Source organism: Saccostrea cucullata, unplaced genomic scaffold (genome assembly GCF_032062105.1).
Source record: "Saccostrea cucullata isolate Sc308-1 unplaced genomic scaffold, CSIRO_AGI_Scuc_v1 ctg2763, whole genome shotgun sequence".
In the NCBI taxonomy this organism is placed as follows: Eukaryota; Metazoa; Mollusca; class Bivalvia; order Ostreida; family Ostreidae; genus Saccostrea; species Saccostrea cuccullata.
Window position 1 is genome coordinate 99,887 of NW_026941358.1, and position 20,740 is coordinate 120,626.

At 31.0% G+C, this 20,740-nt stretch overlaps 1 protein-coding gene across 1 annotated transcript; it reads left to right on the plus strand.

Annotated features, from left to right (window-relative positions):
* The first annotated feature begins 11,632 nt into the window (after nucleotides 1-11,632).
* On the plus strand, nucleotides 11,633-18,660 carry LOC134257688 (failed axon connections homolog). Its single transcript, XM_062740280.1, has 6 exons — nucleotides 11,633-11,811; nucleotides 15,328-15,451; nucleotides 15,666-15,868; nucleotides 16,118-16,314; nucleotides 16,881-16,997; nucleotides 18,241-18,660. The coding sequence occupies exons 1-6, from the start codon at nucleotides 11,702-11,704 to the stop codon at nucleotides 18,342-18,344; spliced, it is 855 nt and encodes a 284-aa protein (XP_062596264.1). The 5' UTR covers nucleotides 11,633-11,701; the 3' UTR covers nucleotides 18,345-18,660.
* The last annotated feature ends 2,080 nt before the right edge of the window (nucleotides 18,661-20,740 follow it).

Consider the following 20,740-nt stretch of genomic DNA (forward strand, 5'->3'; position numbering starts at 1 on the left):
TGTACGGAAGCTATTTTACGATATAAAGATTTAGCTCAACATTTAATTTAATGAAAATAACTGGTTATAGCAATGCACATACAAACGACAACCACCCTACCCTCAACTCCCGGCCTTTGCATGTAAGTGCCCCTAACACCATACCTATGACCACTAGATTGGTTTTCTTATGTATTATCAATTCTGTACCTCCGTACATGATACAAGTTAAAATGTCCTAGTAAACTGTCAACTGTAGAAGTCAGTGCTTCTCGTAAAAGTCCATTAGCATACAATAAAGGGGAAGCATACGAATGGGTTAGAATTAACAGTGGAAACTTTTTAATTACAAGATAGTGTAAAAAGATAACGGAAGAATCTGCAGTACAACTGAAGAACTTATAAAATTGCTAAACATGACATGATACCTGCGAGATCAAAGAGAATTCCAAAGATACTGAATAAAAAAACCCAAAAAACAATGATTTATCAAACAATTCCAATAGCATAAAACTTACTTAAATTATAACGCAAAAAAAAATTCTTGATACATTATTGTATTTTTTTACATTATATATCACAAATTTTGGTTAAAGTTTGGTCAAAGATCAATGTGTTCGACAATTTATTTTTACAATAGCTCCAAAAGTATGTGAGGCATAAAGTTAAGTCTCTTACAGATTATAAACATTAAACATTTTAAACCTTTCATTGATTAACAGATAGAAAGTATCACCTGATAACAAATACTTAGAAAAAAAATATTTATTGAGAAAAATTCTCTTGCAAAATGTCTACATAATTGTTTAAAAATGAACCTAAATGCTTTTAATGAAAGCCATCATTGAAGAAGCAATAAATGCTTATCAATGAAGGGCAAATTGGACTTCCATAGCCTCTGGGAAGTTTTTTTATCTGTTTATTTTGACCAAATGTTAAGATTTTCAAACTGAAAGTACAATGCAAATGGCAGATAAGCCTGTCTTCATACATGTCGTGCTTTCAAGAACAGCCTTTCAGTGTCCATTCAGGTCCAACTTGACCTTTACTGATATACATATAAATGTATGTATTATCTCTGCAATAACGGTTTTCACAAAATGGACATAGTGCAGAATTAAGCAGGTGCATTTTCTTTCAATATGCACCTTTTTTGATACATTTTTTCTAAAAAAAAAATGTCTTTTTTAAAATATTTGTTTTCAATTTATGCCCTATATCTTAATCAATGATATTTATAAATAAAATTAAAGTTAGAAGTTTAAACTTTATACCTCACATAGTTTTGGAGCCATTGTAAAAATATTTTTTTGACATGTTGACCTTTTACGAAACCTTAACGTTACAGACATTGTGAAACTCAAATATAAAGATGACGTCGATTCATTTTAAATATATTTTTAAACTTATTATTATTATCTTTATAATGCAAATTACTGGGTAAACCTTTTGTATATGAAGTGTAAGAATTTTTTACATACTCACTCGTTTGAATCTGCTATATGCACCATATGTCGAGAACTTAAATATTGCAACACATGCAGGAAAAGGTTCATTCATATGCGAAAAGTTGTGGAAGGGTAATGTCTTTTGGTTTAATTTCTGTAATAATGATGGATATTTTGGAATGAGAAATTTGACAATTTTTAAGGTAAAAATTTGTAAAAAATTTCATTAGATTTGATTAATTTTTTTTCTCAAAATGTGTTTGACTTTTTTGTGGTCGACATTGACATAATATTTTTTTGCAGATGCTTCTGCAACGCTTTATTAGTCGTAGTTTTGTCGAAGAGGCTGTTTTTGAAATAAAGGTACTAGTGTTTAAATATCATATAAAAACAAAATCTGATATTTAAGTACGAAACCTATACTAAACTTAAAAGGTATTTGATTCATGAAAAATAAGCTTCAGTTTGATATCGATTTTTCTTCTTGAAAAAACCTAAAAGGGTTGAACAATTTTACTGTTTATTTCCCATCATTTATTCATTTTTTTTCTTGATCAGCCTTGCCAGTTTCATAGACTAGACAACTAGAACAACCCTTTCAAGGAAGGATGCCCTCAAGTATTTTAAAATGATGTCAGGAATGAGAGAAATAAGGAATGTAGCGCAAAAATTGTTTGATCAAAAAATATTTGGGGACTTCTTCATTTATGTCCAGGAATGGTAAAAAATTGATCCTCTGAGGTCTTCAAAAAAGTTCTTTTTAATAATAACAAAACCTTTGAGGATGCCCCACTAAAATATGACCCTTTTATGTTCATCTTTTTTCCTGATATTATCTATATTATTCAAGCTTTTGTTATTATCGTTTGCTCTGATACATGTACGAGGGTCATTCAAAAAGTTCGTAGACTTTTGTTCTAACTTTTTTATTCAACGTCATATTATATCCAAATTTGGTACAACTATTTTAACAACAGATTCAAATAATTTGAATAAAAAAATTGGAATGTATCTTCATATTTATTAAAATTACCAAGGATTAGGAACAGCAAAAATGGGGTCACGGAGCACCGTCAAAATTGAGTATTTTTTCTAATTTTCACTTTATAGTATTTACAGCTATAACTCTAATAAATGGAACTGAAACGAAATAAAATTTACATATTTAAATAAAGTATTGTTGTATTAATTAAAATAAAATCAGGTTATGTAATATCTCGCTCCATTTAAAAGATATCAGCTTCTAAATACCTAAGGACTTGATTGAAAAAGGCAAAAAACCATGACGTCACGGAGCAGCAAGTAGCAATAAAATTAGACTTTACACTCAGGAAACTTCTTCTACAAGCTTAAAAAATCCTTTTAAACCAGGATCTGTATGAAAAATAATCTGTGTATTTGTATTAAATTAAAAATACAATTTTTGAGTGGTAGCGAGTTTGAATCGGACGATGGATTGTCTGTAAAGAAACAGGTCAAAGATAAAAATATTGTCAAAAGAGTTAGGAATGTCATTGAACGTGATGTGTGCTTCAATGTTGCAGAAATAATAGAGTTGCATAGTAATTTAAAGTATTTGAAAACAATAACATTCTTATTCAAGCTATATTTGTACAATTGTTAGCAAACTAGGTGTTAAGTGTTGTGGATATGTGTTTTGAATGGAGAAGACACTACAGACTGTGTTTGAAATATAAAAATAAGTATACTTTTGACAAACTTTCTCAGCGTTGTTGTTGACGTTACAATATTGGTTAACCGTGCTCCGTGGTAACAAAACATGTTGATATAAATTTTGGCTAACATGAGTTCTATTAATCAAATGGAATGAAACTTCACACTTCGACAAAATAAATGTTTATGTTTACGAAAATGTGTTGATCTATAATCTTGTAATAATCATATGACAATGAGAAGCATTGTCTACGTATTTTTTGAATGACCCTCGTATATTGTTTCTCATTCTTGAATTACTCAGCAAAATATTACATAAAGATTGGTATAATTTTACCTCAACCATGTCACCTACTTATCTGTTGAACTTTTTATTTATTTTGAATCAGAAATGAATTCATATTCCAACAAATACTACATTTTTCATAATTTTCAAATAATTAGTATTTTTTTTAAATTGTGTTCTTGATAAAACACAAATGAACATTATTTCTTCCAAAAAAGAAGCAATAATTATTGATCGTTTTAAATTAATCAAGAACTTGTCAATAAGATATAGTGTAAACAAAAAAGTAACCAAGATATAAACATCCATCAAAACAATTCAAATCGTTCGCAGAGCAAAAACAGACATCTAAAATCATCAGTGTTCGGATCAGATGCCACGGAGTAGAAATCATCCCTTTTCCTCCTTATTTAAACCAATCCCGTAATTTAAGTTTAAGGTCTTGCTCTATTTACAGTGTAACAAGTGTGTTTTATGTTTACTGCCCTGTATGTTTAACTTGTTTCACTATATTGTAGTTGGTCAATTATACTTAAGAGAAGAATGAATCGAATCAATACGTCAAGAAATACTAGTTTCCAATTTCCTTAAATGAATTGAATTGAACATATTTTTGAACATATTTTACTGACAAAGAGTTAAAGGTAAAGAAGTTAAGATATTAATAATAGTTATTCTTCTCCTTCCTCTATTACTATTGTTTGCAGCTAACTGTAAAGTTTCACATTACTTCACGATCTTTTTCGTCAGATGCATCCAGCGTAAACAATTCACGTGATTGGTCGACTGTCAAAACTAGATCGTGACGTAACGTAAAACTTTACAGTCGACTGCAAACAATAGTATCAAAATCAGGAAGCCGTGCGCTCCGGAGTAGAGGCGGCCATTACACAGGATGACGTAGTTGTGGGTACTTACCGTGTCCATGGCTGGGCCTATGTTAGAGGGATACCAACAGAGGAGATTCTGGCAGAATTTTTGGGTAAGCATAGAAAAACTTACGATTTTCAATATGCCTAAAATGCTTAAATTTATACAGATATCCTTATAAACAGTATAGATATCAATAACTTTTATATAACGTAAATAATACTGCTCAATATTTGAATAAACAATAGAGTAACACGCTATTTCAAAGCGCAAATAAGTTGTCTTTAAAGAAAACAACGACGTCCATAACCTTCACTCCTGGTCTTCACATGTTAGTGCCCTTAACACCCTACCTATAACCACTACAAAGGTTTTTTTAATCTACTATTAATTCTGTACCTCCGTATATATTCAACTGTATAAGTCAGCCAGTGCTTCTCGCAAAACTCCACTAAAAGGTTGATAGGGGTCCTTATTGACAACATTTTGTGACCTTGTTGGACCTTTGGCACTGTTTTGCACTTTTAATTCTTGTATTCCATTAAAATAATCACTTGATCTGGCTTTCAACTCGACTTTCAGATATGTATACATATTTGTGCCCTCGTAAACGAAGTTTCGGAGTATTTAATTTTTGTAGTGTCCGTCCGTGTGTCTAGCTGTCTGTCTGTCTGTTTGTCCGCAAAAACTTTAACCTTGACTATAATTTTGTAGGGTAAGTGCTAGTGCTAGTGCTTTCATACTTTTCATATTTAATTCCTATGACAAGATCTTTCATTTGATATCAAGAATTGTGACCTTGACCTTGGAGTTTGACCTTCTTTTTCAAATGTTTAACCTTGGCCATAATTTTAAAGTGTTAGGGCTAGGGATTGAATACTTTACATATGGCCTTGACCTTTTGACATTGACCTTGGAGATTTCCGTACTTATGAAAAAACTTTAACCTTGGCATACACGTATAGAGTTATAGAGTTATATGAGTTCACTCATAACTTTGGTGTCTTATTACTTTATATTTAAGTAAAAACAAATGACAGTATCAGGTAAAATTCATGAATGACCATTCAATGAATGAAATATCAAAAAGTTATTACAGACCCAACGTTTCCTTTAATGAAAACGAGACGATATTATCTTATCTACTAGTATCTTCAACTTTCCTTGTTTATGCAGTTTAATTTCGCTGTAACTTGTTTAACCTTAAAATACTCTGACTTTTTCTCGTTTTTCAACTCGAAGAGTATCCTCATCAATTTTATTCCATTTTCCACAGGGAAATCAACTGGTTGCTGCAAAGGGAAAGGTGGTGCCATGCATCTTTACTCGAGAAACTTACTTGGTGGCTTTGGAATAATCGGATCAACGGTGGATGTTTCTTCTTGATCTATTTTTAAGAATGTAAAAGGTAGAGATAACGAACAGTAGATCTATTTTTAAGAATGTAAAAGGAGATAACGAACAGTGATCCGTCTGAAAAACTTTAATCAATACAAAAATATTTTAAGAGGGTATAAAATTTATCGTCTGAAAAATTAGCAGTCACAATCTCAGAGAGTTTTTTTCCCTGAATTCTTCACTGTGAACTTTTCAAAATAAACTCTACAAATGTATGGACAGATTTTTTTGTAGAATTATCGTAGAGGTATTTTAATAATAATTTGCATATAATTATATTCATTACAAAACTGATGAAAGGGTTTTATTCTAAACACTGTTAAAATAATTAATCCCCAAAGGAGCAGAGATTGTCTAGTGATCACACACGATAAGAAACAGCTTCTTTTTTATGCAATATGAATTTTTACTCTACTTAAGGTATCCCTTGGAACTGGTGTAGGCTTTGCTATGAAATACGACAAGAAGCCTAATGTGTCTGTTTCGATCTATGGAGAAGGTGCGGCAAATCAGGGTCAGATATTTGAAGCCTTCAATATGGCCAATACCTTACTTGTATCTACCATTGTGATAATAATATATTTTACGAAAGCAGAGAGGGTGACAGCCAGCACAGATTTTTACACCCTACTTATCTGTTGAACTTTTTATTTTTTTATTTTGAATCAGAAATGAAGGTTCATGATTCTGTATATCGGTTTTTAATTTCGGTGAACGGTGTCACCATGGTTATTAAAAAGAAATAAAATGAAATATTTTCAAACTGCTGCTCCTCCTGCAGTTTAAAGTCTGATTGCAATAAATCTTTCTAAGAAAAAGACTTAACCAATAAACTTTCAATTTATCCCTTTTGCAAATTAATGAAAGATCTTCTCATCTCCGTTTTAAGTAAACAAAAAAGCTTACAAATATAAACAGAAAAACCATAAAAAAAGCTTAAACACATACAAGAACACATTTTTGATAGGTTAATGGAATGGATGTGCTAGCTGTTCGAGAAGCCTTTGTTTTTGCCAAAAGATACGCCTTAGAAAATGGTCCAATTCTAGTCGAAACGATGTCATATAGGTACAGTGGACACAGTGCAAAGGATGAAGGCCTTGAGAAAGATTACAGCATATCATTTAACACAGAATAGAAGATGTCGAAAAAAAGCTGTAAATGTACACATTTATACAGAAAAACAAAACTGGCATTTAAATTCTTTCATAACTGAAATCATTATAAGTGAAAATTAAATTGCAAAATAAGCGAGAATAATTTGCTGTAGTTTAATTTTAAAGTACACTGTAGTTTGTGTTTTTGTCAGAAAAAGCATTACAAAGAATTTGTGAAGGAGAAGTGTTGTTTAATGTAACTTAATGTTTTGTCTCTATGTTTTGACAAACATACTTAGAATTTCAATAATTTTAGATCTCTCTTAAGTTCAAACGTACTTATTATTGTCCCTTTAAATAAAGTTACAGATCAAAACACGAAATAGAACATATAAGACAAACACGGGACCCCATAGAGATTTTTAAGAAGAAGATTTTGAATGAAAACCTGACAGACGAAAACGAATTAAAAGTAAAATGAGACATTATCAGGGCAAATAAGGACCTTCAAAACATTTAAGACTGAATCAGGTGACATCGTGTAAATTATTTGGTTACTCTCTCTCGACTCTCTGGCTACAAATGTCCCGACTCAAAACTTCAAGAAGGCTATATTATGAAGCTATAATCAGGTATTGTAAATTCAAACTTTACAATATGATAGTCGTTTATTTTCTTTATTTTCTAGTTTATAGTGGAAGAAGTTGTAGATGAGGTCAAAACTGCGACAGAAAAGGTTAAAGCTGATAAGGAACTTCACCATGAATCTCTTTACAAAGACGTCTACCAGACTGAAAGCTACCAATAGTTAATATGATTTCGAAACAAAAAAAATAGAACGTAAGTTTTCGTTTGTTTGGTTTTTAAAATTATTTTTGACGTGTGCAAAAATGTCACAATTCGTTACACGGCTTGATTTTGTTGTCCGTAAAGTTTTTTTTTAAGTTCACCATCTCTAGTTTGAATAAAGTACAATGTATTGTTGAAAATGTCCTACATGTATGTAGGTAGGTTGCAACGTTACTCTCATGAAATATTTACTCTATTTGCAAAATTTAGTCTTTCTCCAGGAACTTTTCATGTAGAATAAGATACGCTTAATTCTAATATATGGTACAAAACTTGATCCGTATACATGTATTTCCGTTAATGATTTGTGTCAATGCGACTTTTGTACTTTTAAAGAACAAAGAACAAGGTATTGTTTTTTATCCAAATCTTGCCCTATGGTTTTCTAAAAATTAAAACTGGTGTAAAAGATAAAAACTAATGCTTTCTGAATCATCGAAATTCCATGCAGTAAAAATCATACAAATTTTTCTCACACGTGTTTTAATTAGTAATTGTGACGTCATAAACATGTGCATTTCCCCGTATTTTCTTCAAAAGTTGCAGAAGACACCAATTTTCAATGGAATTTCTTTCAGAAAATATTGTCCAAAGGCATTGCCCACAAAGATTTTGAGATGTGTGATTTTTTTTTATTGTTTTTTGCACATATCAAAAAATTAAAGTGGGCGACGGCTGTGGACACTATTTTCTAAAGGAAAATTACCATTCAGATTGGCTAATTTGAGGCTTTTTTCTGTTAAAAATACAAAAATACATCACATTTATGACGTCATATGTGCAGAATGGTAATTCTTTGTGCCATATTCTTTCCTGATTTATCAAAGTCATATACTTAACTAATATTTAAGCTAGTTTCATAACTTTTTGATGGCATTACATTTTTAGGGCAACATAAAGCTTAAACCATACCTTCTTCTTATCAGGGTTCATCACGTTAGAAACAACGTTATGTCTTCACACTCTGTTTTGCACTTGGCTTTAATTTACCTATCAAGTTAACAAGTGAAGTCAAACTTAGATACAAATACATGTAAATTGTAACAAAATTTACACATTTTGAAAACCTTACATATCATGTAATATAGCTGCGTATGTAAAATATTAGTTGATCACCTATATGGCGCTGTGATTAAAGCATTTACTCAAGAGTGATTGATTGCTTAATGTCAGCAATACTTCAGCTATATTTTGGCAATAATTAAGCCCTGTGCATGTCTTTTGTTTTTGGGTTGAGACAGGCTTTTTTCCTTCCAAGGACAACTACTTGTTACAAGGTCGTTTATTAGATTATTTCACGATATCTTATTTCAGGTCTGTGAACTTGAAGTTTGATACAATATTCTAGAGACCTGAACATGTAATTTAAGAGACTTTAACATATTAGATGAACATTTGTTAATTCTCATTTGAATGATGAACAGACAAGATGGACTATACTCAAGAGATATATATATGTAATGCACCGAAATCATGTTTAGTTGTTGGTTTATATATAATGATTATTAATCATGGTTATAAACTTATGATATACAAGCATTGTGGCAATGCACTTTAATTTTTTTCAAAATGCGTTAAAATCGGCACAAAATCAAAAAGAAATTTCTAAATTTCGTTTCTATTTTTTTTCAAAATATGTTAATTTTGAGAAACAACAATTGAATAAGAATTTTTTTTGAAGTGCATTAAGAGGATGCTCTTTGTTTTACTGTGGAGATACCTAACACACTTTTAAAAAAAGATACTTATGAAACAAATAATTTGCCTTAGATTGTAATCATCAAAATAAAGCATTATTTTGTTGTATTTCTTTTTTTTATAACTAAAAATATTTCTAAACCTTACTCTTGCACAAAAATGTATTCATTTCTTATAACCAATTACAACATTTTGATATTCTGACTTCGTAAGCAGCGCTTTATTACGTTTTCTAACATTAAAGTATTTAGGTATGATATACTAAATATTATTTTCAAACACACCACATATTTTTTTTATTTTATTTCGTGTTGATAAACTATTACATTGTACTCGTTCTATTCTCTGTGTTAAAATTTCTTCATTATCAAAGATGAAACCTTAAAAAAATACTAGTTGAATTATCCAAACAGCATAATAACAATAGTAGATGATAAATAACCTTCAATGCAAAGCAGAGATATACCACCTTTAGTAATGGCATTGTTGCAACTACTATTGAAATAACGACCACTATTGAAATAATTATAAAAATAGTATTTTGCAAACATAGTGATTAGTGTTATATCAATTTGGTTGAAGTGGATTTCAATAGCAATAAATGCACTCTCAACCACTATTGATATAATTATTTCAATAGGAGCTATGTTTGCTATTGAAATGCACTCTCAACCACTATTGATATAATTATATAGTGCCTTTTGTAATGGCATCCTTAGAAAATGTGAACCCTGGGCACAGATGTCCACTGACTAGTCCACACTTAAAAACATCTGTTAAAATGTTGAAAAAGAGTTCAATGAGCCTACTGGTAAGCCCAATATACGCATGACTTGCATGAACTGCTGGTATGTAAGGTTGCTACAATCAGGTGGCCGTAACGAGGGATCCCTTGTAATGATGCAGCTGGGCTTGAAAAATACAATTTGAAACGATAAAAAATACTCGGCAGGAAAAAGGAAAAGGAGAGACAAAAAACTGTAAACAAAACTTCGGAGAAACCAAAAAAATGTGAACCATGTATGACCAGTTTATATTGAACTTAACACACAATTCTAAAAATCCTAGTCGACCTTTGTTTGAAAGGAATGGGAGGGTGGGTAAAAGTTTCAGCACAAACTGATGACGAATAAGTGCCGTGACGTCAGAGTTCCCTAATTGCTAGGTGCTACTAATATCTCCAAATTATAAATGGAACTGATACATACCGTACAGATTGTCCAATGAACCCGATGCATTTTCCACCAGACCATAAATATTTATTTCACTCTGATAAATAGATTTAACCTTTAGTGGTTAAATACCAATAATTTCTGAAAAAAGAACAGTACTGTTGTCATACTTTATAATGCTGGGGTCATTCAAAAAATATCTAGACAATATTCCTCATTATATTATTTTTACAATTTTAGTAAATTTTGGTTAGGCTTTGTTCTAGAAAATGTATGTTCTTATCATATTCAAAGTCTTAATGTTCAAAGAATATTTCATAATAATTATAATTAAGAATTTGTAGCCAAGTTTTGAAATATTAAATTGTAATGTTTTTTTTTTTTTTATTATTATTATAACGATTGTATTGATGCTAAATAAAATAATACGTTTGACATTTTACACACTTTTAACATTTGTACGAGATGTTTTTTAATCTCTAACATGGACTTTTTAAAAACATTTTAAAAAACTGAAAAATATTACATATATCGTATTTAGAATAAAGTCAGAAAATATTCAACTAAACAAACCATGAGCGCTCTCCATAGAATTCTGTAGATGACGAATGATAAGTATTGATTAACATTTAACACATTTGGAAGTTTTATAAGGAATGTCAAAGCCCCCCCCCCCCCCAATTTCAACGGTTTGAAAAGATCTATACAGAAGGTTTGACAACAGCAGATTGTCAATAATCCGATTCAGGGGTACATGGTATCCATCAGTAAGGATGGTGTGCAGAAATTACTACATAGAGATTATTTTGTGTGAATTTTCATTTTGAGAGTACTTAATTTCCATGATACTTTGCTTAAAATTCTGACGAGATACTTACATGAAATTTACGCAACATCGAACTAAAATATGCATCATTAACCATGAATTAAAGAAATTATTTAAGGTATGCATTTGTTCTTTAAAACTAAAAAAAATGTTAGGTGAACACTAAGAAGTTTGGTTCAGTGTATATATGTCCATCTTCTACACTATAAAATTATCAGTTGCTTTTATAGAACGGAAATACTTATCATTCGTCATAAATATGAAACATACAAATGAAACAGACAAGCGTTGCATAATGCATCCGTGTACGTTAGAGCGATATACAGGCTGACCTTGAACATTTGCAGTGGTATAATAGAGCGACGACAAGGATATTATAATAATTTACAATAAGCAGATCAAACATGGATGGCGTGAAAACAACCATAGTTGCTCATCTAAAAGAGATTTGTGTGGCTGCCGTTATTGGAGTAGTTGTCATCAATGTATATAATAGATGCAAGAAGAAAATCAAGTAGGTTTCCTGTAAAACAATTTTTGTGTCTTTTTTTCTATATACTTAAATATAGAAAGCCAGAGGAGTCAAATGAAGATCTAATCAACAGCGATATACAATTCTACGAGTTGATTCGTTGATGAAATACTAGTAAAGTATTGTATTGAAATGTGGTAATGAAATACTTTAATTATATTTTTCCCCCGAGCGTTTTAATTACATCTCAGTCGTAGTTTAAAAATAAATTATATGAAATTCAGAGGGTGAAGATTATGATCCGACGAAATCAAATGAAATATACAAATCTGTGAACAGAAGATACATAGACCACGGACCCAGAAAGAAATGATCGCCTGGGAAGAGTAGTTTAAGCATCCCTTCTTTACCCGCTGCGAGCCCTATGTATAGCTTAAGTAGACGAAAAAGCCCGTGATCAATTATGTATACAAAGAAAGGACTAACGATATATAAAACATGTCAGCAGGAATGGGATAATGGTAATGTGTAATGGTAATTGACTGTAATTAATTACAAATTGCAATGTAATTGAAAGTATTTTGTAATTGGTCAAATGTTAAATTACAAGTAATTGTAATTTAACTAATGACTTTCCAAAAAAGACATACAATAACTTTTCAATTACATTCAATTACACTGATTTTAAATAAATAAAAAATAGTCCCCACCCCCTCAATCTCATAAACATTATTTAAGAAAGGTTTAACTGATCGTTTCGACCAAATATTTTTATACTAAAATTCTTTAAAAGAATTTTAACATAGTCATATTTCACTCTTTAAATAAATTGCTGTTTATAATGCCCCTTTTCATTTCTCTAAACATTTAAATCAAATTAATCTTTGTTAAGTATGTAAAGATGATTTCATATTTTGATTTTTGAATTAATGAATCCATGTGAAAATAAAAAAGTCCAATACTTCTTATCCTTTTGTATGCCATATTTTCAGCTTGTAATAGAAGTTATTAACAGGTGCTAATTAAAGTGTCCTGGGGCTATTATGTACTTATTCCTAAATAAAAATTTTCACACATTTTGACTTCGTCTTTTGGTATTTTTTATACACATTCTTTGACTTTAAATTGTAGTTTGGCACAGAATAATTCAAATACCCACACTTTGTGATAAGCTTATGATGCTGAAATAAGGAAATATTAAGACAAAAAGCATCAACTGTACGTTTAACATAAATTTATTGGAAAGCTTAAAACTGATTCCAAATTTCTAACAGATGAATTAAGGTAAAACGATAAGTTAACTTTCTACTAAAGAGTTTATACATGTATTCATTTTTCTCATAAATACCCCAATAGAAAGAATCTTCAGCTTGACAGTCTTCAAATCTAATAGATATTAGGTTAGGGGACACAACATTTGAAAATTGTAAGAAGATTTTAATAATATTATTGCTATTGTAAAAAAAAATGTGGTAAAATAATATGGGTACACATAAAGTTCACTAATTGTTTTCCCATAGGCGACAATGTTAACGTTTCTTCTCATAGCAATGTCCCTAATTTTCGTTCATCAGTGAGTGACCCCTCAAAGCAAAGCAAATCAAGTTGTCTTTCATTGGTTACAATCTCGAGGTTGCATGTCAGGTTCGTTTTCCGGCAAAATGCATCCGTCTGTGGGAACCTCTAAAAATGAAAGTGAAAGTAGGGGAAATTCAGAGTTCTCACTGGCGTTATAATACACAAAATAATTCGGCTGATCTTTTTGATAAATTACATTTGCCAAGCTTTTTTTTTTGATAGTAGAGATACTCCTTATCAACAAGTGTGAGGCTCATTTTAGTACATCTGCACAATCTTTTTCATGCAAATCTGCAAGTTAAGGAACTTGTAATTTTTTTCTGCACCTTCTTCTCCTACGGATTCTTAAAATAATTAGTGGGATAAATATAAAGGAATTTACAATTGTACATGACTATTTACTTTTATTCCTGTAATTTGTAATTTAATTAATTACATTTACAAAGTAACTGTAATATAATTAATTACATTTCAAAATCCAGAATAGATAGGCCAAATTTTTCCTCAAACTAAATTTTCCTGAAACTTTGAGATTTTGTTCTAGGATACAAAATCTCTCTTCATACATGATATGAAAGAAATTCAACCGCACATTTTTTGCCCACATAGTCTGAAATATGGCCCATCAGTCTCCTGTAAGATTGTGAAATCAGACATTAGACTTGAGAATGAGCCTTCTTTTAGAATTATCCATTGATCTATTGCAAATTTGTGTAATACTTTTAATAAAGATAACCTTTTTGTTGCTTTAAGTTAGTAAGTCAACTTGATACTGGAAAATTTGAGTAAAATATTAAGTAAAAATAGAACTTACGTAGCGTCGGAATAGAAAATTCACCTGTAAATATCCGACAGATTAAGTTTTCTTAAGAAAAAAATGTATTATTCAATTTTTACAAAAAAATCAACAGAATGATTCAAATGGGTCTTAGAATAAAATGTGTAAAAATAAAGAAAATTTAACCGATGGTTCCAGATATTTTTGCGATCAAAAAAATTTCAATGGCAAAAAAAACCTAAAAGATTAAGTAGATGACGTCACAAAATTTGACCTTTGACCTCTTGATATGACCTTGACATTAGTAGTACATAAAGAATGGAGACTCCTTATATTTGTGTCCAAATATAATTTCTCTACTTTGTATGGAATAAAAATTACACTGCATTTTATAACAGACTGTCACATGCTCGTTTATTACACTTAGTTAGCATAAAAGCATTCCAAAATGTAAGCCCCCAAATGACCAATATGTAGGATTCTCTGATTTTTTCACATAATATGACGCAAACATGCCAAAACTTATTATTTTTCTTACAGGGATCATTCATTGTTGTCAATATAGTAATATTATTCTTCTTTCCTCCGGTACTTTTTAGGAAATGGGTTAAAATAGAATCCACGGGTGTTTTGTCCTACCTTAATTGAAGGTTTTGGGAAAGTAATTGTAATTCAATTAATTACTTTCCTGTGTAATTGACCATATCCCTGCATGTCAGCCCATATACGAATAAATGAGGTTTTATTGCTAACAAGGTCATTATATCCACCATCAAATTTACGAAATGCGGTTGACTTTTAAATGATGTAATTGAAAACCCCATAGCATCAATTTGTTTGTGAGTTGATTCTTTCAGGTTTAAAATTGATCGTACTCAAAACATGTTCTTATAAAAATATATTTCTCACATAACACAACGTGATACCTCAATGTGTTATGTAACATCATATGGTAGAAAAAGAAGAATTACATGTACCGTCTGTTAGCTAAGAAACATAAAGCAGTCAATAAGAAAATGTCTAATTTATCCCATGATGAAAGTTATGCTTTAGCTGAATTATTCGGGTATATTTATTTCTATATGTTTGTCAGATTTTTGGAGAGTATGTCCCTAACACACTTTTAAAACCATTGGTATGAACCAGTGAAATGACCGTTTCAATTATTACAGTGTAATTTTACTCTCTTTTTTTTAAATTAGGATATCGTATCCAAGAGACATGATTATTCACCATACTATATCTAGAGGACCGTTTGCCCCTAGCTTTACTCCATTTTCTGTAAAACTGGAGACCTATTTCAGGATGGCAAAAGTTCCATATCAGGTTTGGTGTTTTATATATAAAATGAATACTAGTATAACGTTGTTACGAAAGGACATGCTAAGATTTAAAACGTCGAATGATTGTTTGTATGATGTCTCATGGAGAATTCTTGCTTCAAGCCAAACTGAATTCATAAAATGGATACTGTAGTATGTTGTTGCTTTATAAAATTAATAGCATTGCTTGCATTTAAAAAAAATATTAAATTTCACAGAATGAATTCGACAGTGGAACTAACATGAGTTCCAAAGGGAAAATGACATGGATTGAATACAATGGGAAGGAGGTGGCGGATTCAGAGTTTTGTATCAAGTTCATCAATAAAACACTCAACATAGATTTTGACAAAGATTTCACAGACGAAGAAAAGGCCATTGCTTATTCTCTTCAAAAAGTGGCGGAAGAATATTTCTACTGGTAGTAATTAGGCTAGTTAAGGAGACCGTGCATTTTTTATTTTCATTTCATGTCCATAAAGACCATATTTTTTTAAATAGTAAATATGATTGATTCTTGACCTTTTATTTCAATAGGTATAGTTTAAGTATAAGAATTGATTATATGATTATGTTCCAAAAAAATATTATTTCACCAGTACATAATATATGTAATAGACTATGGTGGGGTCTAAATTATTCAATAAATGTTATTTTACTTTTAATACAGGGCGCTATTTGTACAACGTCATCTATACGACACGGAAGGAGAGATTTTTCAATACGTCGAAGTTTCTTGGATAGAAAAAATAATGTGGAAACGTGCAGCAACAAAACAAGCGCATGCGCAAGGAATGGGTCGCCATTCTCAAGAGGAGGTAGAAACACTTATTACTGAATGTCTCCAGCACTTCTCTTCTTTCTTAGGTAGGTGAAATTATATTGTTGTGTTTTATGTACAATTAAATAGTATGTCTTTTAACGAGGCTGGGTTGTGGCTACCATTTTCAGACTATTTTGATCTCCTTTAAAAGAAGAGCACTATATAAAAATATACAAAAATGATCAAATTTTAAAACTAAAATGTATGAATTTTTCCTTTGCCAAATGATAGTTGACAGCTTAAGATACCGTATCTAAAAAAAATAAGTTAAATCTGGTGGTTAATTTATGGTTAATTTGTTGACCCCCAGCATCCTTAAAGAGTGAGAAGTCTCAAATTTACGTGGGAGTTTAATTTTCGTTGTTTTCAAGCTATTAGAAGAGAACAAAGATTCATATCCACCATGATATAAAAAATTCCATTATAAATACCCCGGAATAATGACAACGCAACAAGTATTCATACATGAAATATAATCTCCATTAATACATATTTTTCTTTAAAATTTGTCCCACGAAAATGTATGTATTTTAACAATATACAGTCCAATTTTGATTGAACAAGATACTGTATTTGGTATTATACTATTATAATAATACTTATGTTTTAGGGAAGAAAAAGTTCTTTCTTGGAGAGAAGCCTTGTCAGTCGGATTGTGCTATTTTTGGAATTTTTTCCCAGTGCTACTGGCATGGATTCGGTTTATTTGTAGAAAGGGAATTCAAAAGTAAGCTTAGAAGATTTTTATTAAGGATACCATGATACATATGGCACCTGATCCCAACTCCGATGTTTTAGAGAGGCTCTCAATTTTTATTGTTACGATGCACTTTTAAGCTTGATTACCGTTTGCTATCAACATACGAGGGTTGTCCCAAAATTACGTAGACTGAGTTCATGTCTTTTAAGGAAATTTATGTATCTTAATAAAATGAAATTTTCTGGGAGGATAAAGCGTGTTCTTGGCAGATAAGTTACAATATTGTATCATGTTTACTTGAAAACAATTTGAGAAATAAGATATGAAGTGATATCGTTCTCTAACAACCGGAGCAATCAGTAACGTCAAAAAAAGACAAGGGTCAACGATTCAAATTTTGGAAAAAATATTCCTATTACCAGAATCAGATTCTTTAATGAAACAAAACGATTATAGCAATAAATGTAAAGTATCTTAATTAGTAATATATGAACATTAAAATATGTAAACAAAGTATATGCTTGTACATGTATGAAATTATAATAATTTGAAAACCCTGTATTACAGCGGGCTTTTCGTCTGTTTTCTTTGATGGAGTTGAAAGTAGCATTCTTGCCCAGTTCTAATGACTGTCTTTTTTCTAGTTTCCGTTTTTCATATACATAGAGAAACCAATTCAGTCATTCTAAAAATTAAGGTCCAGAAAAAATTTCTTTGTCTACCAAACATTTATGACTTGTACACTTCTGTAACAGAGAAACTCAGGATTAGAACACATGATCATAGTCCAGTGCGGCGCCATTTTTCAATTTCAAGTCGGATTTCAACCGAGTGTATATAAAACGTTATAAAATTCATATCTATTAAAGAATAAACACAAAAAGTTTAAGAAATATAGTTAATCAAACAGTTTTTAAAAATTTTCATTTCTAATCAAAACATACAGGGTAAACATTACTTTTCTGAAGGATTTGAGATATACTGTTTTTTAATTGCAACTTTGGGGTATTGCGCCGCCTTCCTACACCAGACAATGAAATGTATCATTTAAATAGGGTTAATTTGTGTAGATATTCCATATTTGTTCATAAATTTATTAGATAGTGCTGGTTTAATCTTTGTACAAAGTTTCATTAATATATGACATCGTATTCCTACAAAACAACGCTTGTCTACGGAATTCTGGGACAACCCTTGTATATGCCATAAATGTCTCCAATCTGTTTAATTATTTTCAGTTCTTTTATTTGTAACTTTTATATTTTTTCAGAGTTCGAAAATCTCTGTAATTACTGTGAGAGGATGAAAGCAGAATTTTGGCCTGACTGGGATGACTGTATTACACACGGTAATACAAGGGAGGCGACTAAATGAGGGATAAAATATAGTTATCCTACTTTTGCATGCCATGACAGATTACTTCCACATGTGCGTCTTTTTTTATCACTTTAATTAGGGTAAGAATTAGAATTACACCAAAAATGACAGAACAATTCGAATGAAGTGACAAGGGTTTGATCCATAGGCCTAGAGGTCCTTTACCACAATTGAAGTAGAGTAGGGTTTATTTTTTATTAACCAGGGGTAAAGTTTTGTGTTAAGTTTCAAAGAAGTTCCAGAAAATGTTTAAAGTTTTTATGGACCCTTTTCTGTGAGCAATAAGTACTTTTATTATTAATTTTTTAAATATATATCAAATTGTCATTGTTCAAAAGGTGTTGCTACCTTATTATTTGTATCAGTCAAATTTTGGCATAAATTCTACCACTTTTTAATAAAGGACATATTTCATTTGTGTTGCTGTGTTGTTTGTATATTTGTTTGTTGTTTAACGTCACTCTCGAGAATTTTTCACTCATATGAAGACGCCACCACTTGCCGGTGGAGAATTGCAAATGTTGAACTATACTTGGCACTTACAGCCATTGAGCAGCAAGATTGGCTTATTACATCAAAACGTTTCTCACAGGAAAGAAGGTGTCGAGAGAGTTTGTAAATATGCATGTGTATAGAAGAGGGATATGGTAGAAGTGGAAATCATTGCGGTGATTTTAATTTCGCTGTGTTTGCAATTAAAGAATTTTCAGTCATCATGAATATTGTCCACTTGCATTTATTTATATATTTATACATTTTAATACAGAGTATTTACTACTTGCTAATAGGAAAATATTGACTTGGTAAAATGCATAAGAAAATTTTAGGTCATGACAAGACAATGGCGGGTTAAATTTACTGGTTGCTTTTTTCATATTTTTACTATGCTCTTCTTTGCTTTTAAATTTATTTTTAAATTTTATTCATAAAATTGCAAATATTCAGTTGAGGGATGATCAGTGTCCGTGAAAATAAAACAACCAAGTATGTACATGTAGTAAATCGTGAAATATTAAACATGTAAAAATAAAGACGTTTACAGTAAAACCGGCATTTAATTTCAGGAAAACCTTTCGTAACTGATAAAATTATAAGTGAAAATTGAATTACAAAAATGGTAATACATGCAATTTGTTGTTGTTCATGTGTATAATTTCATAGAAGCGTGTGTTTTTGACAGGGAAAAAGGAAATTGTGATGGAAAAATGTTGCTTTAACTTCAGTTTTCGTCTTTGAATACTGTATAGCAGGTTAAAATTGCGATCGGAAAATATCGCGATTTGATCAATTTTCAGCAAATCGAGGTCGTTTGAATTCGTGGAAAGGAAAAATCATACATTTTTTAACAGTACTTGTAGGCATTTTTGTTTAGGTATATTTATGTAGACTGATATTTCCCGTCTCTATCTTACGAAACTTCAAAGTCTGTTCATGTATAACGCGCATATCTGACAGGAAAGTAGAGTCTATATATTGTGTTGATTTTGAGCCCGATTGAATAATAAGAAAACTCTGGACTGATCGCGATAACAGAGTATATGCATTCAGATTTTTTTGTTCCCCGCTTGAAAAGTGGGATATGAATTTTGGTCTGTCCGTCCGTCCGTCTTTCTGTCTGTCTGTAACGCTTTCGTTTCCACACGATATCTCGTGAACCTTTTGAGCTTTCACAATGAAATTTTGCGTAGCAACTACCTATGAATTAAAGAAGAACCTCATTGATTTTGAGGTCAACAGGTCAAAGGTCAAGGTCATAAATTCGCAAATTCTGTCTGTTATAACACTTTCGTTTCCGCGCGATATCTCGAGAACTCTTTGAGCCTTTGCAATGAAATTTTACATAACAACTCCCTGTGGTCTAAGGAAGACCCCCTATCGATTTTGAAGTCAAAAAGTTACAGTTCAAGGTCGTAAATTTATACATTCTCTCTGTGTGTACTAGTAACAATATCCTTTCCGGACGATATTTCAAGAGGATTTAAAATTGTTGCAATGTAATTTCATACCAAAACTCCCTAGGACCTCTATCACCCCTCTCAAAGTGTCCCGCCCCGTTTGTTTCATTATTATATTATTATTTATTGTATTACAAGTCGCTTTCTTTAGCACAGAGGCACGAGGAGAGTTATTACGTATAAAACAGGTTTTCGGCGGACTTTATATTCTTATTACATCTATTAGAACTGTTTGATAAAGGCTTAATTAGACCACGCATTTTGTAAAATTTAGACAATGACTCCATCTTTGCATAGAAAATTCGGTGATGTACAGCAGTTATGTAGTGTAGTGGTATGTCTCTCGCTTCACATGTGAGAGGTCCCGGGTTCGATTCCCGGACGATCCATTTTCTTTTTTTTCCGAAATATTTTTTTTTACTAAATGATAGTATTCAG